This window comes from Salminus brasiliensis, chromosome 18 (genome assembly GCF_030463535.1).
Source record: "Salminus brasiliensis chromosome 18, fSalBra1.hap2, whole genome shotgun sequence".
Classification (NCBI taxonomy): Eukaryota; Metazoa; Chordata; class Actinopteri; order Characiformes; family Bryconidae; genus Salminus; species Salminus brasiliensis.
Window position 1 is genome coordinate 13,998,089 of NC_132895.1, and position 21,981 is coordinate 14,020,069.

At 38.2% G+C, this 21,981-nt stretch overlaps 2 protein-coding genes across 2 annotated transcripts; both read left to right on the forward strand.

The window, feature by feature from the left end:
* The first annotated feature begins 2,430 nt into the window (after positions 1–2,430).
* LOC140539744 (olfactory receptor 4B13-like) lies at positions 2,431–3,372 on the forward strand. The gene has a single exon (XM_072662503.1). It carries the CDS (start codon positions 2,431–2,433, stop codon positions 3,370–3,372), a length of 942 nt encoding a protein of 313 aa, XP_072518604.1.
* A 2,243-nt stretch (positions 3,373–5,615) lies between these two features.
* Positions 5,616–10,603, forward strand: LOC140539745 (olfactory receptor 1D2-like). The gene is made up of 2 exons (XM_072662504.1): positions 5,616–6,425; positions 10,448–10,603. The coding sequence occupies exons 1-2, from the start codon at positions 5,616–5,618 to the stop codon at positions 10,601–10,603; spliced, it is 966 nt and encodes a 321-aa protein (XP_072518605.1).
* The last annotated feature ends 11,378 nt before the right edge of the window (positions 10,604–21,981 follow it).

Genomic DNA, 21,981 nt, shown 5'->3' on the forward strand with positions numbered 1-21,981 from the left:
CTGGCAAAATGCCAGTACAGTCTCAGAAAATCATATAATAGTTTGTAAAGAAATAGATCAAGTGTCTCTTCAATCAGATATTGGGACCCCAAACAGTAAGTCCTTAAAGTATATTACAAAAAAAGTCTAAAATATTCTAGGTATTTCAGAGTGAAGTACGTCCTGTGGACTATTTTAAACTGCATGTCTTGTACATAGCAATGATAAATGAACCTGATGAAGAATGTCCTTCTACTCAGCATCTGAGAAATCCATAGCTAGATCCTGCTGCCATGAGACCCCTAAAATATTTCAACATCTGAGGACTTATGGAGCTAATAGATATTGTGCCATGGCTATTTGGCTCAACTCAGCAATGTATCAATTGGTGACAACAGGGGTAAACTAGGGAAGAAGCTTCATGTGTAGCTCTTCATATAAAAATATATCTAAAAAATACTTTTAGGCAGCTTAAATCTTTGGGAAAGTTTAAAAAAAGGACAGGAATGTGTTACCTTAAAACAACATCTTTAAGCATCTACTTCTGATTTTGTACCACATGTAAAAAATCGTTTTAGTTTTTTCAAAATAAATTTTCATTTGATTCTCGTAACGTATTTCAAACTAATGTGTAACAGTATGTGCTCTACACACACTGGAATTGTTGGAATTGCTGCTATTATCCGTCTTCATGTTTTGTTTTGTTTTCATTTGGTCACACACAGTGACCCTTTCTTCCAAAGAGACCTGAAATAACTGATTTGTCTGACCACAGTACATGTCCACTGTGTAATGATCCATCCCAGAGATGCTGATGTCTGTTCTGGACATGGTAAACATAAGGCTTCTTTTTTGTCACAGTAAAGCTTTAAATTGCATTCAGCTTAGGCTTGCACCCTTGCCCTTTATGCACTGAACATCTTCCAGATTCCCTGCTTTTACTTATGCTCTGCAACTTGAAATATGTATTTACATTACATTTCATTACATTTAGGGCATTTAGCAGACGCTCTTATCCAGAGCGACTTACAAAAGGGCTTTGCTATTTACCCAAGAATAAACTCAACTAGTTTGAATAGGATAAAATTCAAAGATACCTCTAAGTTTAGACACTACTAAACACAAGTCAATAAGGAGACCATAATATTCTGCTATTAGCCCAAGTATTCTCGGAAGAGCTGGGTCTTCAATCTGTGTTTGAAGACAGCGAGCGACTCTGCCGTTCGGACACCCAGGGGAAGTTCGTTCTACCACTTCAGTGCCAGGACAGAAAAAAGCCTGGATGCTTGTCTTCCGCGGATTTTAAGGGATGGCGGGTCGAGCCGAGCCGTACTTGAAGCTTGAAGGGCTCTTGGTGCGGATTGGCTTTTGACCATTGCCATCAAGTACGGAGGGGCTGGTCCGTTCTTGGCTTTGTAGGCCAGCGTCAGGGTTTTGAATCTGATGTGGGCAGTTTTGAATCTGATGCGGAAATCTGACCCAAATCTTTTTCTATAATTGTTGGAGGAAAAGGGTTTTTAAACAACTCAGTAACATCTGTTGCCAAACTGGCAATCATTTGCATATATTTGCTGAATGTCTCTGAGGCCTCCTAATTAAAGTTTAATAAATGTTTTGTACTAATAAATGTAGGGGTGTCTTAACTTTTTCCTCATTATAAAAATGCATTTTTAATGAATTAATTCTAATTAATTAATTTTACAAATGATTTTAAATACTTCATTATGTGTGTGAAGATCACCGTAAATATAAATGTGTTTAAATATGTTAAAAACAAGATTTTCATGATTTTCATTTTTTTTTACATGACTATAAATGCATTCATGGTGCAGTAGTGACTACCAAACACAACAAACTTGATTTGAATATAAAGACAACCTCTGTTTTACCAATCAATGACAGGCCTAAATGTTGATGTTGATATTTCAGTTTGCCTGGACGTTGGTCGAATTGTGGCTCCACCATCTCCTCATACTCATATGAATGACGTGACCTGAGAAGTGAAGTCACTAGCGGGACTCACTGTACTGACACGATATAAACACTGAGGTGCAGTATGCAGGAGGTGCATTTACTGTTACAGCAGAGACACCGACAGGCATGCTAATGTAAAGTTAAATTATACTTCTGTACTTGCTTTTTGTTTTGGATTTGACAATGTGGCTTACATTTAGTAAAGCTGAATTTGATGCACCTGTATGTTTATATGGTTTCTTCTAAATTTAGCAGAAAAAATATATAAACTTTTTGAAGAGAATTACAGAATGATTGGATAAATGCATTATTTATAATCACTATAGGTCATTTAAATTCTGATTTGATTAATACTTTAAGAATGTGCTGTGCTGATGCTGCTGGTAATGCAATCTAAAATCCACAAGAAATGTAAAAATGTTTTATTTGTTTTAACATCATACTGAGGGCTGTTGTGAAACCTGATTTTTGCTTAAAATGGAAAATAATTCACATATTATATTTGTCCTGTCTGGGATGAAGGATTTAAGACCAAGATACCCATTTGCTGTTCTGTCTCTCTTTGTTTATCTCTTAATCGTTCTTGTAAATCTGATGTTGATTTTTACTATTCTGTTAGAGAAATCTCTGCATGAGCCTATGTATATCTTTATATGTAATCTCTGCCTAAATGAACTATATGGAACCACAGGATTTTATCCTAAATTTGTCTATGACTTATTATCACCTTTACATATGACATCATCTGTGGGGTGTTATACACAGATATTTGTGATTTACACATCCATTATGTGTGAGTATACAACTTTAGTTATAATGGCTTATGACAGATATGTAGCAATTTGTAGGCCATTAGAATATCACAAAATTATAGGCACTCACACAGTGGCTAAAGCTCTGCTATACTCTTGGGCATTTCCGTTTATTGTAGGGTTGCCAAATATTATTACTACCAGCCATCTGCAATTATGTGGATTAGAAATAGACAAACTTTACTGTGACAACTGGTCTGTTGTCAAGCTGTCCTGCACACCAGGCACAGCCAACAATGTATATGGGTTTATTGTCATTTGTGTCTTTCTGGCACATGCTGTGATTGTTTTGCTATCATATCAACAATTGATTGTTGCTTGCAGAAATTCTGCGGACAACAAAAAGAAATTCATGCAGACATGTGGACCACATTTGCTGTCTCTGATGAACTTTACTATCACAGTGCTCTTTGACTTAATGTTCAGTCGCTATGGATCAAAGGACTTTCCAGAGCATCTGCGTAATTTTTTCCAAGTAGAGATTTTTGTCATCCCTCCTATTTTTAACCCTCTCATGTATGGCTTCAAGCTGGCAGAGGTGCGTAAGAGACTTTTTCAAAAGTGTAATAAATTTAAAATGAGAAAAAAAAGAATTTTTGCACAGTAAAGTTGACGTTCAATTTGTTAGTTTTTATATAAAATTCTGCCTTTTTAAAAACATTAAATGTATTTATTGCTGTTCCTCCAAATCATTAACGTGTGTGTACATGTACATGCTGAGTCTGCACTGTGACTCCCAAAAATGTAATGAGAACATTTATCTCAATTCATTTGTGAAAGAATGCAATGAGGTACTGCATAGCCAAGAAGCTATATTTTTATATTGCCTCTTCATTGTGTTCATCTCCAAGCATTAATGAAAGGAGCTCAACAATTCTGAACAGCCAACAAATGACAAAATGTTACATACAAGCTTTTTACTGTAAAGTTGTATATTTTCAACTTAGACTTGATGAAATAAATAGTTGTTCAGTTTGAAAATACTTGTCTTCCAATTTTTCTTTAACAATGCTTAATATTAATTTTTCCCTGTTTGAATATATATATATATATATATATATATATATATATATATATATATATATATATATATATATAATGAGCTTTGTCTTTTGTTTTGTGAGAAATGTCTTTACAACCCCAAATCTGAAAAATCTTTGGATGGCATGTTAAAATTAAAATGGAAAACAGTGGTTTTAAATGTTATGTTGTGCCTTTGAAATGTTGTTTTTTGAAATATTAAATTTTATTTTCAATTTGGATTCTTGTAACTTTTTTTTTAAATGTTGGGACAATTAAGCATTTGGCACTTTGCAATATTGCCATTTCTTTTTCACACTAAAAAGAAGTGTTCTGTTTGTCTCTTAATCCTTTTTGTAAATCTGATGTTAATTTTTTACCATTCTGTTAGAGAAATCTCTGCACGAGCCAATGTATCTCTTTATTTGTAATCTCTGCATAAATGAACTATATGGAACCACTGAATTTTATCCTAAATTTGTCTATGACTTATTATCACCCTCACCTATGATATCATATGTGGGGTGTTTTACATGGATATTTGTGATTTACACACCCATTATGTGTGAGGATACATCTTTAGTTATGATGGCTTATGACAGATATGTAGCAATGCGTAGGCCTTTAGAATCTCACAACATTGTAAAAGCCCATACAGTAGTAAAGGTTATTGAGGTAGATCAAAAGATTTTCCAGAGCATCTGCAGAACACTTTCCAGGTGGAGATTCTAGTTATCCCACCTCTTCTAAACCCACTTATGAATGGCCTTAAGCTTTTAGAGACTTTTTCAAAAGTGGAAAAGACGTAAGATCAAGCTTTTACTTGTTGTCTTCACATTAAGCTGCACATTTTATTAACCAACTGAAGTCAGTTGTTCATATTCCAGAAGTGAGGATTTCTTTATTGGCACATGCCATTTGCCGTCTGACATGAATAATGTATACTAATTACACTCGACTGGATATATCATGCTACTTTCACCCAGGTTTAAACAGAAACATATGCCTTTGGCAAAGTTCAGTGCCATGTAGTTTTTTAATTGTGTGTATTTTTTGATGATTTAAGGATATACCACATTTCTTCATTTTTATATGAATGTCATATTTCTTGACATACACTATTATCATGAAGACATAAAGGTTAAAAATGAAAACTGTAACTATGTACACATATACACCACTATTCATGATGTATTCTATAGCTGCAAACTAATTATGTAAAAAAAACTGTTTAGGCTAATACATTGCATATGTAATAACAAAGAATGAACATGAAACAACATTTTTAATATGTTTATTATTCACTATTTTGCATTTATTTCTGTCCAGATTCTTTTGTCCTGAAAACAAACAAATTTTTAAAAATGTGTTAACCTACCAGAGCTTTGATCAACAACTTCTGTCTAAGCTAAGCTACTATGAGCAAATTCCCACTCATTAACTGAATGTGTTGCTGGATATATGTAAATGTGTTAGCTTTCAAGAAACAAACAAATAAAAAAACTGTTCCCCTGTTGGTATCACCCCAGTGCTGAGAGTGTATAAAGACTGCATAGACACTTTAGACACTGCATAGGAACGGTTGAGGGAAAACATTGACTGACAGAACAAGACGTGTCCAACACCCCTTTGTTTCCCTGCCTACACTTGTATGTACGTTGTTTAGTACTACTTTAGAATTTTCATCAAATTATTTCCATTGCTAATACCTGAAAGTGTATATAATACATGGTAACAATAATATGTAATGTAATAAAAAAAATACCTTCTTGTATAATTGTAAATGTTAAACAAAAAATGTTTTTTTTTGTTTTGTTTTTTTAAGGTGGAATGGACAACATCTCCTTTGCAGCCATGTTCACTTTTACTGCTCTTAATGAAACAACCTGGACTAGCAAATTCATTATATTTATGTTTGCCCTGCCAGCATATTTTCTAACTGTTCTTCTCAATATAACTCCGGTTTTGATCATTGTTCTAGAGAAATCCCTCCACCAACCCATGTATATTTTCTTGTGTAATTTATTTATTCATGGATTATATGGAGCCACAGGATTTTACCCAAAGTTCCTCTATGATCTACTTGTGGAAACCAATTTGGTTTCATTACAGGAATGTGTCATTCAAAATTTTGTCATTTTCACTTATACCATGTGTGAGTTCACTAATCTGTCTGTGATGGCATTTGATAGATACTTGGCAATATGTAGGCCCCTATACTACCACAGCATTATGACCACAGTAATGGTTTGGAAGTGCATTGTTTTCATTTGGATGTTTCCCTGCTGTGCAGCTTTAATTACCATTTTAATGACACTCAGGTTTCCTCGATGTGGAACGCAGATTAACAAACTGGTCTGTGACCATATGTCCTTAGAAAGACTTGCATGCAAAACTGACACTGCTCAGTTTGTGCTCAATGGATTGTTCACCTGTGTATTCATTGTTTTTGTGTTTTTTGTTTTTTTTTCTTATGTTAAAATAATAATGGTGTGCAAACAATCCAAACAAACCCAAAAGTTTAAGAGCACATGCCTACCTCATTTGGTTGGGTTTTGGAATTATATAGTCTGGACACTTTTTGATGCTTTTTACACTCGTTTTGGGACAGTGTATGTGTCTCAGACACTTCAAAACTTTGTATCAATCACATATTTAATTATACCCCCTTTTGTAAATCCTCTGATATACGGAACTATAATGGGTCCAATTAGGACCAAGATTACCTATATGTTTCAGGGAATGTGTCATACTGGCCAAAATGCAGTTGCAGCTATTACAAAACATTAATTGCATGATTAATAGTGCATATACAATGTGAATGAGTGTTTTGCTGTGAGGGTGTACAGAACTTCAGAACTTTCAGATCTCAATACAGTAGATGTTTAATATGGGTGTTATATATATTTTTTCTGTATGACAGCATCTGTTGGCTATGTTTCAAAAGTCAATATTACGCTTGTTCTTTCATATACTTTCATATGCTAAGTTATACACACACATACAGTTCTTTTTGGATTATCTTTACTATGAATTAAAAAGACATTCACTATTCCCTACTTTTCCTTTTCATTACATTGGTAAAAAAAAAAAAAATTAAATAATGAAATACATACCCCATCTATACCTTATCAAAAATATACATGGGGTCAAATATATATAGATCATATAAACTCTGATAATAAATGGAGATATTTAAACTACACTGAGAAGTAGCGTTAAATGTCCTGATTCAAATGGTGCCATCTATTCAACATAAATAAAATACAATATATGTACAAATGTTTTGGGACACCTGCTCATTTATTGTTTCCTCTGAAATCAAGGATATTAAAAACCTGCTTTTGTTAGAAGAACTGTCCAGGGAAGGCTTTCTATGAGATTTTGGAGCATTGCTGTGAGAATTTGATTGCATTCAGTGACAAGAGCGTAACTGAGGTCAGGATGTTGAATAGTCACCACCCCACCTCCTAAACTCATCTCAAAATGTTTTGAATGGAGCACCATCATTCCAGAGAACACAGTTCCACTGGATGCTTCATACCCCTCTATATTGTTTGATTGATATAAATAGTTTTTAAAGATCTTGGTGCACTTTATTCAACAGCTTGCTCAGGGCCTAAATACCTGCCTAGTAATAAAAAGGAAGATGATATAATCGAATATGCTTTCAGTTAACAGTATGTTAGCTATTTCAGAATTCTCAAATAAGACAAATACACAGACACACATAGCTCAGTCCCCACAAAGTTCCCCCTCCCAGAGTAGACAAATACAATACTAGCAGAACACAACGGCTATGTTCACAAAAAGGCTCATAAAAGACTCAATAATCAATTCCAATTTTTTGCTCAAATTAGATTTGTCTCTCTCGACGGTTTACATTCAAAACATGACCTGCATTTATCTAAAACAATCTATCCCTAAAAAGGTACGTATGTGCACACTGAAACAACTTTGCACATTGTCACTACAGTTGTTTTGCTTTACTGCCGGTGCTGGCTGATGACAACAACACTTAAGAATAAAATATAAAATATAAATATAAAATATAAACTGACCATTTACATTTAATCCACAGTGTGCTTATGCTACGTTTCTTATTGTTAATGATAATAACAGTGCTCCTCAACTCAGGGCTGTTAAGATAAAGTGTCAGTGTTTGAGCAAAGCCGTCCTGCTAGTCCTTGACAAAGCCTGATAGTACTGGAGGTTTGCTATCCAGTGCTTTACACAGTATTCTGTTTTCTTGGTTTTGTTTTTAAATGGTGTGTAGATTTGTATGTTTCTGACAGTCATTGTGTGCAAACTGTGTTGGATCCCGGCCCCTAGTCCCCAGTTCCCCACCCCTGCTATAGTGCATCTAATGAGATGTGTATATTTTAAAATATAATGTATAATAAATATAAAACATGAGTTGGAAGTAAATTATGAACAAAAAAATATATATTTTTACGATATTAAAATTGTTAGATTTTTTCTACTTTTTCTGTGATGCACTAGTATATTTGTTTTGTTGTTCAGTTTCAAAACAGCTTCATTCTGCCCAAATGAAGACCCTTTAATCAACAGTCTCACCTGTCTAGCTACCTCAAAGCCTGCTTTCACTGTGTTACCTCTGATAGTGTAGTGAAAAGATCTTTAAATTGTGTGAAATGTCTAATTATGATTGTTGTGAGTTTGCATCAGTCTTTTATTCTTCTATACCAATTCCATGTCCATGTCTAGGGAAACAACCCAAGATGTTGGTGTTAACTTTGAAATGAAAGGGGCAGAGATTACTCCCGGTGGGGTAGTCATGCTTCGTGTAGGCCAAACATCCAGACGGACTGTTCATTGTCGCCTGAGATTTCAACCACGCAAATCTCAGGTCAGTCCTCCCTAAATTCCATCAACATGTGGACTTTGCAACGAGAGGAGCGAACGCGCTGGACCTTGTTTACACAAACATCCCCAGTGCGTACCGGGTGGAGCCCCGCCCCCACCTCGCGTTCTCGGACCACATGTCTGTGTGGCTGACTCCAGCATACACACCTCTCATCAGACGCTCCAGACCAGTTCAGAAGCAGGTGAAAACCTGGCCGGCAGGAGCCATCTCTGCCCTTCAGGACTGTTTTGAGTGCACTGCATGGGACATGTTCAGGGAGGCTGCAACTGAAGGTGACTCTGTTAACTTGGAGGAGTATACAGAATCAGTCACTGGCTACATCAGCAAGTGTATTGATGATGTCACTGTCTCCAAGACCATCACCACACGCCCAAACCAGAAGCCGTGGATGACTCCTGAGGTGCATGCGCTACTGAGGACCCGCGACTCAGCCTTCAGAGTGGGTAACAAGGCGGCCCTGAGGAAAGCAAGAGCCAAATTGTCACGAGCCATCCGAGAGGCAAAGCGCACACACACCCAGAGAATCCACAGCCACTTCAAGGACACGGGTGACACGCGGCGCATGTGGCAGGGCATCCAGGAAATCACAAACTACAGGACAATGCCACCGTCCTGTGAGAGTGATGCCTTCCTCCCCGATGCCCTGAACGACTTTTATGCACGGTTTGAGGCACAGAACAACACGTTGGTGAGCAAGATCACACCCAAGCCAGACGAGCAGGTGTTGTGTCTGGATGTGAGGAAAACTCTGCGCAGAGTCAACCCACGGAAAGCTGCAGGACCAGACAACATCCCCGGCAGAGTGCTCAGAGAGTGTGCAGACCAGTTGACAGATGTTCTCACGGACATCTTCAATGTCTCCCTGCACAGCTCCACTGTCCCAACGTGCCTCAAGACCACCACCATCGTCCCCGTGCCGAAGAAGTCCACGGTGTCTTGCCTCAATGATTACTGTCCCGTAGCTCTCACGCCCATCATCATGAAGTGCTTCGAGAGGCTAGTCATGAGGAACATCAAGACCCAACTGCCCTCTTCATTGGACCCCCTGCAATTTGCATATCGTCCCAACCGCTCCACGGACGATGCCATCACCACCACCCTTCATCTCTCCCTTACCCACCTGGAGAAGAAGGACACCTACGTCAGAATGCTGTTCATAGACTTCAGTTCAGCATTCAACACCATCATCCCACAGAATCTCACCAGGAAGTTAAGCCTGCTGGGCCTCAACACCCCCCTCTGCAACTGGATCCTGGACTTCCTGACAGGGAGGCCCCAGTTAGTCCGGTTCGGGGACAGCAGCTCCAGCACCATCACAATGAACACTGGGGGGCAGTGTACTGAGTCCTCTGCTGTTCACCCTGCTGACTCATGACTGTGTTGCGAAACACAGTTCTAACAGCATCATAAAGTTCGCCGATGATACAACTGTGCTGGGTCTCATCAGCAAAGGCGACGAGTCAGCATACAGAGAGGAGGTGCAGCAGCTGACAGACTGGTGTACAGTCAACAACCTTCACTGGAATGTAGAGAAGACCAAGGAAATGGTTGTTGACTTCAGGAAAACAAGACAAGACCACTCTCCACTCAACATCAATGGCTCCTCTGTGGAGATCATTAAGAGCACCAAGTTCCTTGGTGTCCACCTAGGGGAGAACCTCACCTGGTCCCTGAACACCAACTCTACAGTCAAGAAAGCCCAGCAGCATCTCTACTTCCTCCGGAAGCTGAGAAAGGCCCGTCTTCCTCCACCCATCCTCACCCTCTTCTATAGAGGGACCATAGAGACCACTTTAATTCAGTTTTGGTATTGGTTATCCCTCCTATTGTCAATCCCATAATATATGGCATAAAATTAAGTCCAGTCAGGACACACTTTGTTCAAAAATTGCGAAAGCTCTTAGTTGAAAACCTTGCAGAAACCTCTTAGTTGGCCTAAACACAGTAGTTTTGTTTAACTGCCATCTCATTCAGGAAGGTTCAGAGTTCCTTGGTCTTTATAAAAAATGACAGGTAATTTTTTCAGTCTGTCAATGCAGATCTTTTTCTCTAAACAAATACTTTTAACATTTATATTTTAGCATTTGTGTTTGCATTTGTTGTTACATTTAATTCTGGTTATTTGGGCAACACTGTAGGATACTGTACTACGATATATGACAATAGGTAATTAAAAAGCTACAGTGGCTTGCAAAACTATTCATACCCATGAACTTTTTCACATTTTGTCAACTTACAACCACAAAGTAGGAGCGAGTAGGAGTAGGAGTAAAGGAGCTGAATTGATACATGGTTTTCAAAAGTTTAATCAAATAAAAATCTGAAAAGTGTGACATGAAAAAAAAGTATTTTTTATATTTCAATACTTTGTAGAGATACCTTTTGGGTCGTTTGGGGTATGTCTCTATCAGCTTTGCACATCTAGAGACATAATTTTTGCCCATTCTTCTTTGCAAAATAGCTCAAGCTCAGCCAGGTTGGATGGAGAACGTTATCATGACTTGCCATAGATGCTCAATGAGATTTAGGTCAGGACATTAATTGGGCCATTCTAACACTCTTTGATATAAATCATTCGACTGTAGCTCTAGCTGTATGTTTAGTGTCACTGTTTTGCTGGAAGGCGAATCTCATTCCCAGTCTCAAGTCTTTTGTAGCCTCCAACAGGTTTGCTTTCAGGATTGCCATGTATTTATCGCCATCCATCTTCACATCAACTCTGACCAGCTTCCCTGTCCCTGCTGAGGAAAAGCATCCACACAACATGATGCTGCCACCACCATGTTTCACAGTGGGAATGGTGTGTTCAGGGTAATGAGTAGTGTTACTTTTCCATCACACATAGCGCTTTGCATTTAGGCCAATAAGTTCTACTTTGGTCTCATCTGATTACATGTTTGCTGTGTCCCCTACATGGCTTGTGGCAAACTGTAAAACTGTTTCAACAATCGTTTTCTTGCCACTCTTCCATTAAGACCAGGTTTGTGGAGTGCACAACTTATAGTTGTCCTGTGGACAGATTCTCTCACCTGAGCTGTGGATTTCTGCAGCTTCTCCAGAGTGAACATGGGCCTCTTGGCTGCTTCTCTGACCAGTTCTCTCCTTGCTTGATCAGTCAGGACGGCCATGGCTTGGTAGGGTTGCAGTTGTAGAGTACTTTTTCCATTTATGGATGATGGATTGAAAAGGGCTCCTTGGGATGCTCAAAGCTTGGGATTTTGGGAAGTTTTTATAACTTAACCCTGCTTTAAACTACACAACTTTATCTCTTTCACAGAACAGGCGCATTTATACGGAGACTAAATTACAAACAGATGGACTCTGTTAACTTAATTAATGACTTCTTAAGCCAATTGACTGCACTGGATTTTATTTAGGGGTATCAAAGTAATACGTTTGCATGTCACACTTTTCAGATTTTCGTTTGATTAAAATTTTCCTTCCACTTCACAATTATGTGCTACTTTATGTTGGTCTATCACTTAAAATCTCAATAAAATACATTTAAGTTTGTGGTTGTAAGGTGACAAAAAGTGAAAAGGTTCAAGAGGTATGAATACTATGAATACTGCCATTGTATATTATTCATTTCTTGACCTGAAATATGTCAAAGTACATTAGATATGGCAAAGTACATCATGTGATACTGCACATATTTTGAGCTAGATTTTATTATTTTAAATATTATGTAACTGCATGTACATACAATATATTTATACAATCGTCTACAGTGTAGTGGTGGGTGATATTCCTGATTTGACCTAATGGTAGCTGGCGGTGGTTGGTGTGGTGCAACAGATAACACCACTACCTGCCACTGAGTTACAACACCATGTGGGAGACCAGGATTCAAATTCCGGTCTGGCTGACTATGCTGCGCTACACCAATAAGAGTCCTTGGGCCAGACTCCTAACACTATATTGGCCCACCTCTGTAATACGAGTAACCTTGTAAGTCGCTCTGGATAAGAGCGTCAGCTAAATGCCATAGATGTAAATGGCTTAATTCCTTGCTGGTCATTGGTTGGTGAATTAGAAGGCATGGTCATTATGAAGGTACTAGTAACTACAATGAGTTTGAAGTACATTTATTAAGCATCAGTACTTATCTAAAAAAATACTGACAGTTTAAAGCTAATCTTTAGCTGGTCTTCTAAAATCAGTCAAATGTGGAAACACCATTCGTACATAGCTAGGTGCCTTCCTGTCTTATAATAGGCCGCCTTTGTTATGTTTCTGACAGCCCTTGTGTTGGAGCACAGGCATCAGCCAAGTATATTGGACTCCAGTTTCCCAACCCTGCTATAGTGCATTTACTGAGATGTGTAAACTTTCAAATAAAGCACTGCAAACCTGGAAGCATTAGCAGTTTCAGATTTGTAGCTACGTTTTAGTCTTTATTGTGTCTTGGACAAATTCATACCACTCAAAAACTTTGTTAGTAAGTTCAGCACTGACGGGTGATTTCCAGGGCTTAAACTCACCTGATCCAACACATCTGTCTTTACCATTTTAGTATGTGTGTTAAGCAGACAAATCTCAGTTTGTTTTTTAAGATCAGAATTAATGACCCTTACTCATGAAACACTAAGATATGAGTGTGGGGTATTTTATTAAACTAATTTACAGTATTTATACAATTAATTATATATGTATAGCTTATTCTAATATATTTAACATAATAGAATTTTTAGATATTTAAATAACTTAAGTAGCTTATACTACACAAAATGCTAGCACTAACTGTGTCACTTTGGTATCACCAAAGTCTAAATCTAAAATTAGTAAATAGAATTTGAGAAGTGTGCTTATGAACATTTAAAAATGATTAATTAATATGCAAGACCTTTGAATTAGAAAATTCTACCTTGTGATCCAAATAGTTTTAGACTAAGTGACCCTACAGCAGAATTACACACACTGCTGAGGTAAACAGCAGGATCAAGAAATGCATAATCCCATCACGCCCTCTGGTGGACTCCACTGGAAAAGACCACATGCTAGTTAAAAAGTCCTGAGTTTTGTTTTTTATGAAGGAAAGTTCAGGGTAAACCAGACACCACACAGGGTTACTGATGTGAAGCCCCACTCTTTCACAGCAACAGGGCTAGAAGCAGCTTGCCTAGACTGTGACTGAATGCCTTTAATTGATTAGCTCACATTCCATTATTTACATAAGCAAGCTTTCACCAGCTCGTTCACATCCATACTTGTGCTAAGTGAGAAATGAGAGCCACACAACCTCAGAGAGACTTTGCCACAGTGCAGTGTCCCAAATAAATGTTTTGAGTGGATCAATGTCCTTTCCACCTCTGTGGCTAAACACCACACCTGCGCCCCCCAGTCCAGTGGCACTGCCTAGTTGTGGGGTCATAGATAGTCATAGTGTTTTGGCGGCTGTTTACCTTACGATGCTGCTATCAAACAAATAATTGTAATAATAATCGTTTTCACCCTGGTTTATAGATCCCTGACAAACTCAATCACTACAAGTGTGAAATCCACTTGGGGTGATGTGAATTTTGTGGCGTCAAAACAAAGCCCAGACCAGAAAGCAAAATCTGTAACCAAGAAATCAAGCTTTATAAACAAGAGTTTAACTGAGCATCTCTTTACAGTTTAACTCTCAGTTTCAAAAGAGTCTTGCTTTGAGTTCTGGGCCTAATTTGATGTGATGTATATTCCCACGATACATTCCCACTTACATTCCCACACTTATCAACCAAATCAGTCGTCTGTCATGGTTCTTTACTTTGATGTGAATTTGTAATTTGTAATTTGACATTACAGTCGTGTAGATCAGTTGTCATTTAACTTCCATTAAACCAGTGAAAACCCAAATTCTGAGCGCACGCTTTTTACATTATCACGCAATGAAAGCATCAACCCACAACGTCATCCAGAGAATGTCTTGGAAAGTTGTAGGATTGCTGCAGTTTTAGCTCTTCCAGATGAATGAGAAGGAGGATAAGACAACTTTTGTTGTCAAATTTTGACAAAATATGTTCATTTTATTTATAAATATATATTTTTATTTCATTCCATTCTAATATTTCACTCATTTTTGTTGTGTTTTATGTAATAGTTTTTATTTTACATATCGTTTGATTTGATAGTCATATATATTTGATTGCCGTTGATGTTGTATAATTGCTTCTTACATGTTTGTTTCCCTTCCCAGTTTTAAATCAAAATTATATTGTATTATTTTTGTTATCTCATAGCTAATGTATTTCATTCATAGTTGTTTTATCTTGTTTGTTTTATTCAGTCTCTTATTTTGTAATTATTGCTCAGCTGCATTGTAAAAGAGGGTTCCCCTCAATCTATTCCTGAGATTAAATAATTTGTGATCGATTGATTGACTAATATTAAATAACATTAGTTAACTGATCTAGGATCAAGCACATACTAATAAAAGTGATAATGCCAGATCAGAATTCATGATTTCACTTTTACGTAATTCCAACTCTCCCAACTCTTATTTGCTGAGGATACAAGAAATGGACAACAGACAACAGTGAATGCACAAATCACAAACACTCTGTGTTTGAAGGAATTTCTAAAGAAATAGCCAAATGCAGACACAGGAGTGTGCTGCTGCAGCATCAAAGGAAAATCTTAAAAAAGCTTAAAAACCATGTTTAAAGAAACCAAGGACGTAAAACCAAAGAATTGTTTGTGGCCGAAAAACAATGATCACGTCCTCGGTGGTGAGCCCATCTGTCAGCCACTGGAACTCCTTGATGCTGGTAAAGATGAAACCGGAGCTTCATGTAAACCATGGTTCTTTTACACATGTCAGTTTAGGAGCGTGAACTGTTCAGACGAATGTTGGAGATAGGTCACATTAATTATTATCTTTTTAATACTAATTAATAAATTATTTTTCATTAATTTAAGGGATAGTTGAGAAAATTGGATTTGGGCCACTTTACCAACTGTGTGAACGTAGCCGAGTGTTGTTCTCCCGCAGGTGTTTTATTGAGTTGCATTTAAATGTGTGTGTGTGTGTGTGTGTGTGTGTGTGTGTGTGTGTGTGTGTGTGTGCAGCTGTGGAGCTGAGAAGTGCAGGAAGGAGGAGTATAATGACCTCGCTTTGGCTTTGGAATCTCAGGGTTCAGTGATGGACTGCCTGAATCTCTTCTTTAGTGTAAGCACACACACACTCACACCTACTGATTTTTTTTTATGTGGTTACAGTGTTTGTATTTGTAGGACGAGGAGGGAATTGAGTGCAGGTGTGGGGTATATGGATACAGATATGCCAGCTGCAGGAGGGCATTCCACACACTGCCTAGGTACGCTGACACACCCCACTTCACATGAGCCGTGTGTGTTTGTGGTGCTGCATTAACTTGACCATCACTGACCAATCAGCAGCACTTCAGCATCAGCTGAAGCACAATTATTATATTATAATTAAACTCAGAAATAGAAGTTCAGCAGTACAACACTAGATGGTGATCCTACAACTCTCTCTCTCTCCCTCTCTTCCTGTTGGGTTCTGGTTCTGCAGCTGAACAGATTTCAGGTGTCTGCTCCTTCCAAGAAACAGCACAAAAAATGTCCACATAGACTATGAGTTACAACTGACCCTTCCAGTGTAGAGGTGAAGAACACACATGCTCTTACATAGATCCTCATAAACACTGTCATTTTCTCTCTCACACACACACACTTACTGTATTTGTGTTTTATAGTTTGCCTGAAGGGCACATCAAGGCCACATCTCACTCCAAACACACTCCCAGATGGTATGTCACGCAATCACATATTGTGGTTGCCTTGCAGAGTGGTTCACAACATACTGAGAGATCTCTATGAACTGATATTTATGATTATTAAAAATGTGCACATGTTTCAAAAGGGCATTAAAGCCAGTATTTATCACATTTAGAGCGAAGAACTGATCAGAGCTAATCTCTCATTTCTGAGTGCCACCCCTCTTCATCTATAAGGCCGAAAAGCAATGGAGGAAAAGACAGAGAGAAATGAACTAGTGAGAGAGATAGAGAGAAAGAGAGAGGGAGACATAAGAATAATAATAATAAAAAAAGATTCTGGGAATTATATAGTAGAGGGGGTTAGAGGCTGGTAGGGGAAATAAGGATAAATTAAAAGGCTATTAATGAAACAGGATGTACTTGTGTATAAGGAGTTTGGTCTCTGTGCTGTAGGGTAAATCAGTGTATAAATAGTCATTGATCAGTGTGCTAAATCACATTGGGCGCAGCGTTTACTCTGGTAAGTGTGTGTAAAACAAATGAAAAGGTTTGGTGCAGTATGTGACCATTAATTTGCATTGCATGCAGTGTGTAATAATTTTTAAAGCACAATTTACTGCCCAGTCTGTGTGCAGAAACTAGCGGAACAACAGCCTATTTGAATGAACTGTTTTTGTGATGTCACACAACTTAAATATCTAAAATATATTAAATACCTATTTAGCTATATGAATGGGTCAGTCTCAGACCATTCATTTTTTGTTTGAGTTACATGTAGTGTTTTAGGCTGGTTTGCTTTTTTAATGCAAGTGCAATACAGGGCACCCAATTAGAACTCTGTGGTCATTTACATCCATCTGTGCCAAAGGCAGAGTAACAAATACATTTGATATAATTGTGAGGAATAAAGAGTGTGTTTAATTGTCATAAAAAAATTATAAAATACAAAACTAATAAAGATCAAATTTCTTTAAACTTTTACACTAGAGTTTTTTTCCAGATCCAGGTTCCCTTGCTCCAGACGTATGGCACATTTGGCGTGAAAGCTGTTTTTGAACACAGGATCTCTGGTCCTCCCAAAATCTGTGGTCTGGGGTTTGCTTATAACGAACCCTGAAAAATATCCGCTCCTGGTGCTGCATCTAGTATTGCATGATTGGTTGTCATGTGCCTGTGTCATGTGCCTGCTTTGACTTATGCCTGGCTGATACCTTCTCTTACTAGAACGGCTTGTTCTCATGACTTACGCTCTCTCTCTCTCTCTCTCTCTCTCTCTCTCTTTCTCTCTCTCTTGCTCGCTCGCTCTCTCCCTCTCTCTCTCTCTCTCTCTCTCTCTCTCTCTCTCTCCCTCCCTCTCTCCCTCCCTCTCTCTCTGGTTCCCTCTGTGACTCTTAATTTGTCCTTGATTGGCTTAGAGGGAGTTTTTCTATGCCATTGTCACCATAGGGGCATGCTCACTAGGGGCTTGGATCCAGGGAGGTCACTATCATATAAATTATTAATCATTTTATATACCCACAAATCCTGTTTCCCATAAATCAGCCCCCAACAAGAAGGGGGGACTGTGTGGATCAACCAACCACAAGGTCTGCTTTGGGGGTGAGGTGCAATGGCCATGTGGCAAAGGGCAAACACAGAGGGCCCTTTGTGTCTCTAACCTTGGTGAAGGAAACTAGCTGCTTGTACGTGGAACTTAATGTCATAGAGGGTAAGAAATCTGATGTGGTTGTACAGAAGGTTGATAGATATAGATATAGTTGAGCTCTGGAATTACACTCCTCGATAAAGTATGGTTTCTTTCCTACTCAGGAGTTGCCCAGTGTGAGAGGTGCCTGGCCGATATGGGGAGGCTGTCCCAGGCTGGCAGCCGCACAATTGATGTTTGTCCCAGTAAATCAGAGGGTCACCTCAATGTGACTTCATGTTGCAATGAGGAACTCTTTGACTGCTGTGTTTGCATATATGTGTGCAACAGCAGTTCAGTATATCTGGCTTTCCTGAAGAATGTGAATGGAATTCTGGAAGGGGTCCCATGCACTGACTTCATTGTTCTGCTGGGCGATTTCAATGCTTATATGGGCAATGACTGGGAAACCTGTGGAAGAGTGACTGGACTTCTGTGCTGGTCATGGTTTATCCATAACAAACACCATGTTCCACTGTTGCTCGTAAGTTGCTCATAAGTCTTGGGTCCAAGGATTGACTTTGTCATCTACTTCAGCCAAGTAAACAGAGGTGCTGACCTGTCAACTAACCTCCTGGTGGTGAGTTGGATCCAGTGGTGGGGAAAACGGCCAGACAGACCTGGGAGGTCCAAACAGGTCTGTTGGGAATGGCTGGCAGAATAGACTCTATTCTGAATTGTTTCAACTTCCATCTCCAAAAGAGCTTCTGACATATTCTTGAAGAGGGACATGGAGTTCAAATAGATAGGGCCATGAGAGTTTGCCTCTCCAGTCTACATGTGTTTTGTTGACTTGGGAAATGTTTTTGACCATGTTTCCCAAGACATCTTGTGGGAGGTGCTCCGGGAAAATGTAAAAACTAAGGTCTGTGTGCACAAAAATATAATTAAATGACAAATTGATTTCAATTAATTTCACTTAATTGCAATAACATCATTGCTGTTTTGTTGCTTTCATGTTTGGGTATTCAGAGTGAAGTTTATAACAACAAGAAGTGTTCTGTGTTCATATATCTACACTAAACATGGAACTGTCAGTTTTATTTTGTATACATATTCATTACTGATTGTAGGTGTCTTTTGCTTAGAAATACTGTAAACGTATTCCTCATCAACATCTGGAAATGACAGCCATTGGCATCAGCCGCTCTGGAAACAAGTGAAAATCGCCCATTTATTGGATGATTTTCTCCACTGCACCATTCTGACTAAACTCAGCAGTTCAAGAAATACTCAAATCAGCATTTCTGGCACCAACAATAATGCACTTAAAAATAACTGAGATCACATTTTTCCCCATTCTGATGGTTTATGTGAAACTTACCTGAAGCTATTGGCCTATATCTGCGTGATTATATGGATTGCACTTCTTCCACATGACTGGCTAGTTAGATAATTCCATGAATAAGTTGGAATACAGATGTTTTAAATAAATAAATACAATTTATTTAAATAAATTAAATAAATGTTGGTTTCCTAAATGCTCTAGTGGCCATTTGAAGAGAGGAAGTTTGGAGGATGTGCATTATTGGTCTTTAGGTAATCACAACGTGGAATATAGCAAATCTAAACGATTAAATCTCAAACTAGCACAAACTAGCCCCTATTTCTTTACCCGCTTAATTTCCATCGTGACATCGAACACTAAAGCACATGCTCTTTCATGTATTTTAAACAGTAACCCACCTAAATAAGTAGTGAGTGAACAGAAAATTCAGAGAGAGAGAGAGAGAGAGAGAGATTAAGAGAGTTTGTCCCTTCAGCTTGTCCCAGAGTAAAGAGTTTGCTCGCTCTTGATTAAAACGCAGAGTTTTGGAACACCTAGTTCTGGCATTCAGAGCACTGGCTCATTCTGGTGGCCCACTTCATACCAAGATGATTACAAATTCGTCAGGTCTAATGTAGACCCCTGCCACTGAAATTACCACCAAATTACCAGACTCTGGCTTTAGACATTGTTCTGAGTTTGTATATATGTATGTGTGAATATGTGTATATATGTATACACATATAAAACAGTAGTCTCCATCCCTGCTCCTGAACAGCTACCTTCCTTTTTGGATCCAACCTAATTAAAATCCCTTTATTGGCTAATTAAGGTGTTAGTTTTGGGTTGGAATTTAAACTTGCATGAAGAATACCTCCAGGGTTGGGTTATTTAGTTTGAGATATAAAAGAACTGCATAAAACTCTGTTATTAAGCTTCAGCACTTTAAGTTAGCAGAATGTAAATTTGATTATTCTATTAAGTTACAACTAGATGTTCAATTACTGATGGACTGAGCATAAGTGACTCCAACAAAGAACACCTAAAGACTACACTGTCCCCCAAGCTCCCCCAGGAACACAGCAATAACAAGGTAGCCTTGAACAATGCGTTTCTGAGAAAAACACAATATAAGTGGACAGAGCCATTATCATCAGCCATGACCATAAAACACCATAAAACACCTGTCCCCCAAAATGCAACAGATACTAGACCTAAATGCCGATACTTTGGCTTCATGTAGCTCGAGGTTTAGGCATAATGGCTATCCTGGATAAGGTCAATTAGTGGAAACTATGGCCTGCACTGCAGGACAGCGGGCTATAACCAAATAAAACTCATGAACACAACAACATTTCAGTGTTTCTGGGTTATCCTCTACTCACAAATGGCTCTTGTAAACAAAAATATGTACACTTAAATGTTAACAAAGATGCCAAACTATAAAGTGGCAAACAAACTTCAACAGCTGCATTCTTGACCATTTATGTGTTCTGATAAATACCACATGCAGAAGCCCTTCTAGTTTAATAAACAGGCCTGTGCCCAAAGTGTGCCCAAAATGTTTTAGCCTGTATTTAGATTAAGCAAGCCCAACCTTCTCCCTTCCTAACCTTCCTCTAACTGCTCTAACCTCTTCACATGTTTGTGCTTAACTCCCACTTTATGTATGGGAAGCAAACTGACGACCAAGTGTATTGCTCATTTTAACCTGTTTTAGAGTCTGGCCTGTGTGGACTATGTTTGCAGACTGTTTATCATATAGTGGTCACTATAAAGCATATTAGTTGGAGCTTTGCAATGACCTAGAAAGTCAGGGGTTTGATTCAGGGGTTAGATTCCCCAAGGTCGCTCTTTGTCCAAATCAACTTTACCAATACTATTTACCATTACCATATGTATCACAGTGTAAAATAAGACCAGGTGTGCTTTATGGGTAACAATTCAGTACATGGGGACATTACAATGTCACTGTAAACCCTTTATTAAGCCTTTTTCAATGCAGTATTTGGTCATTAACTGCTTATTAATAAATTGTTATTAGTCTTAACTAGTCATTTTCCAGAGCCAATAGCTACTAAATAACTGGCAGGCCAATTACTACTCTATTAAGCAATAATCATGTCAAACTGAACTTTTTCTGATTGCTGACTAATGTGAGATCTGCGAGCCAGATGACTACTAACTAGCTTTCAGCGGAATTAAAACATCCCTACTGGAATCCTACTGGGCGTCAATGCTGAAACCAGAAGTCATAAATTATGAACAAACAGTTACAATAATGAACACAGATGTTTTGATTACGATCTTTTGATCTTTTGTTAAAAATAAGATATCAATATCACATTCCCCTGAGCGACCTTTACATTCTGAGGTTCTGAAAATGCATAGTGGGAAATTGTTACCATCAGGACTAGCATGTGCTGGAGATCAGGTGAAAACTTCTTTTTTACCCAACTCTGATAATCTGGTGCAGCACACATCGCGTTACATACCCTGCCATGAATACCTCTTGCAGTGAAGCACTTTCTAATTTTACCAAATGTGATTAAAAAACAGTACTGCTATTCATGCAGCCATGTAATCCAATATTGATTTTCATTGGATTCACTCCTCCCTCGGCAATATGT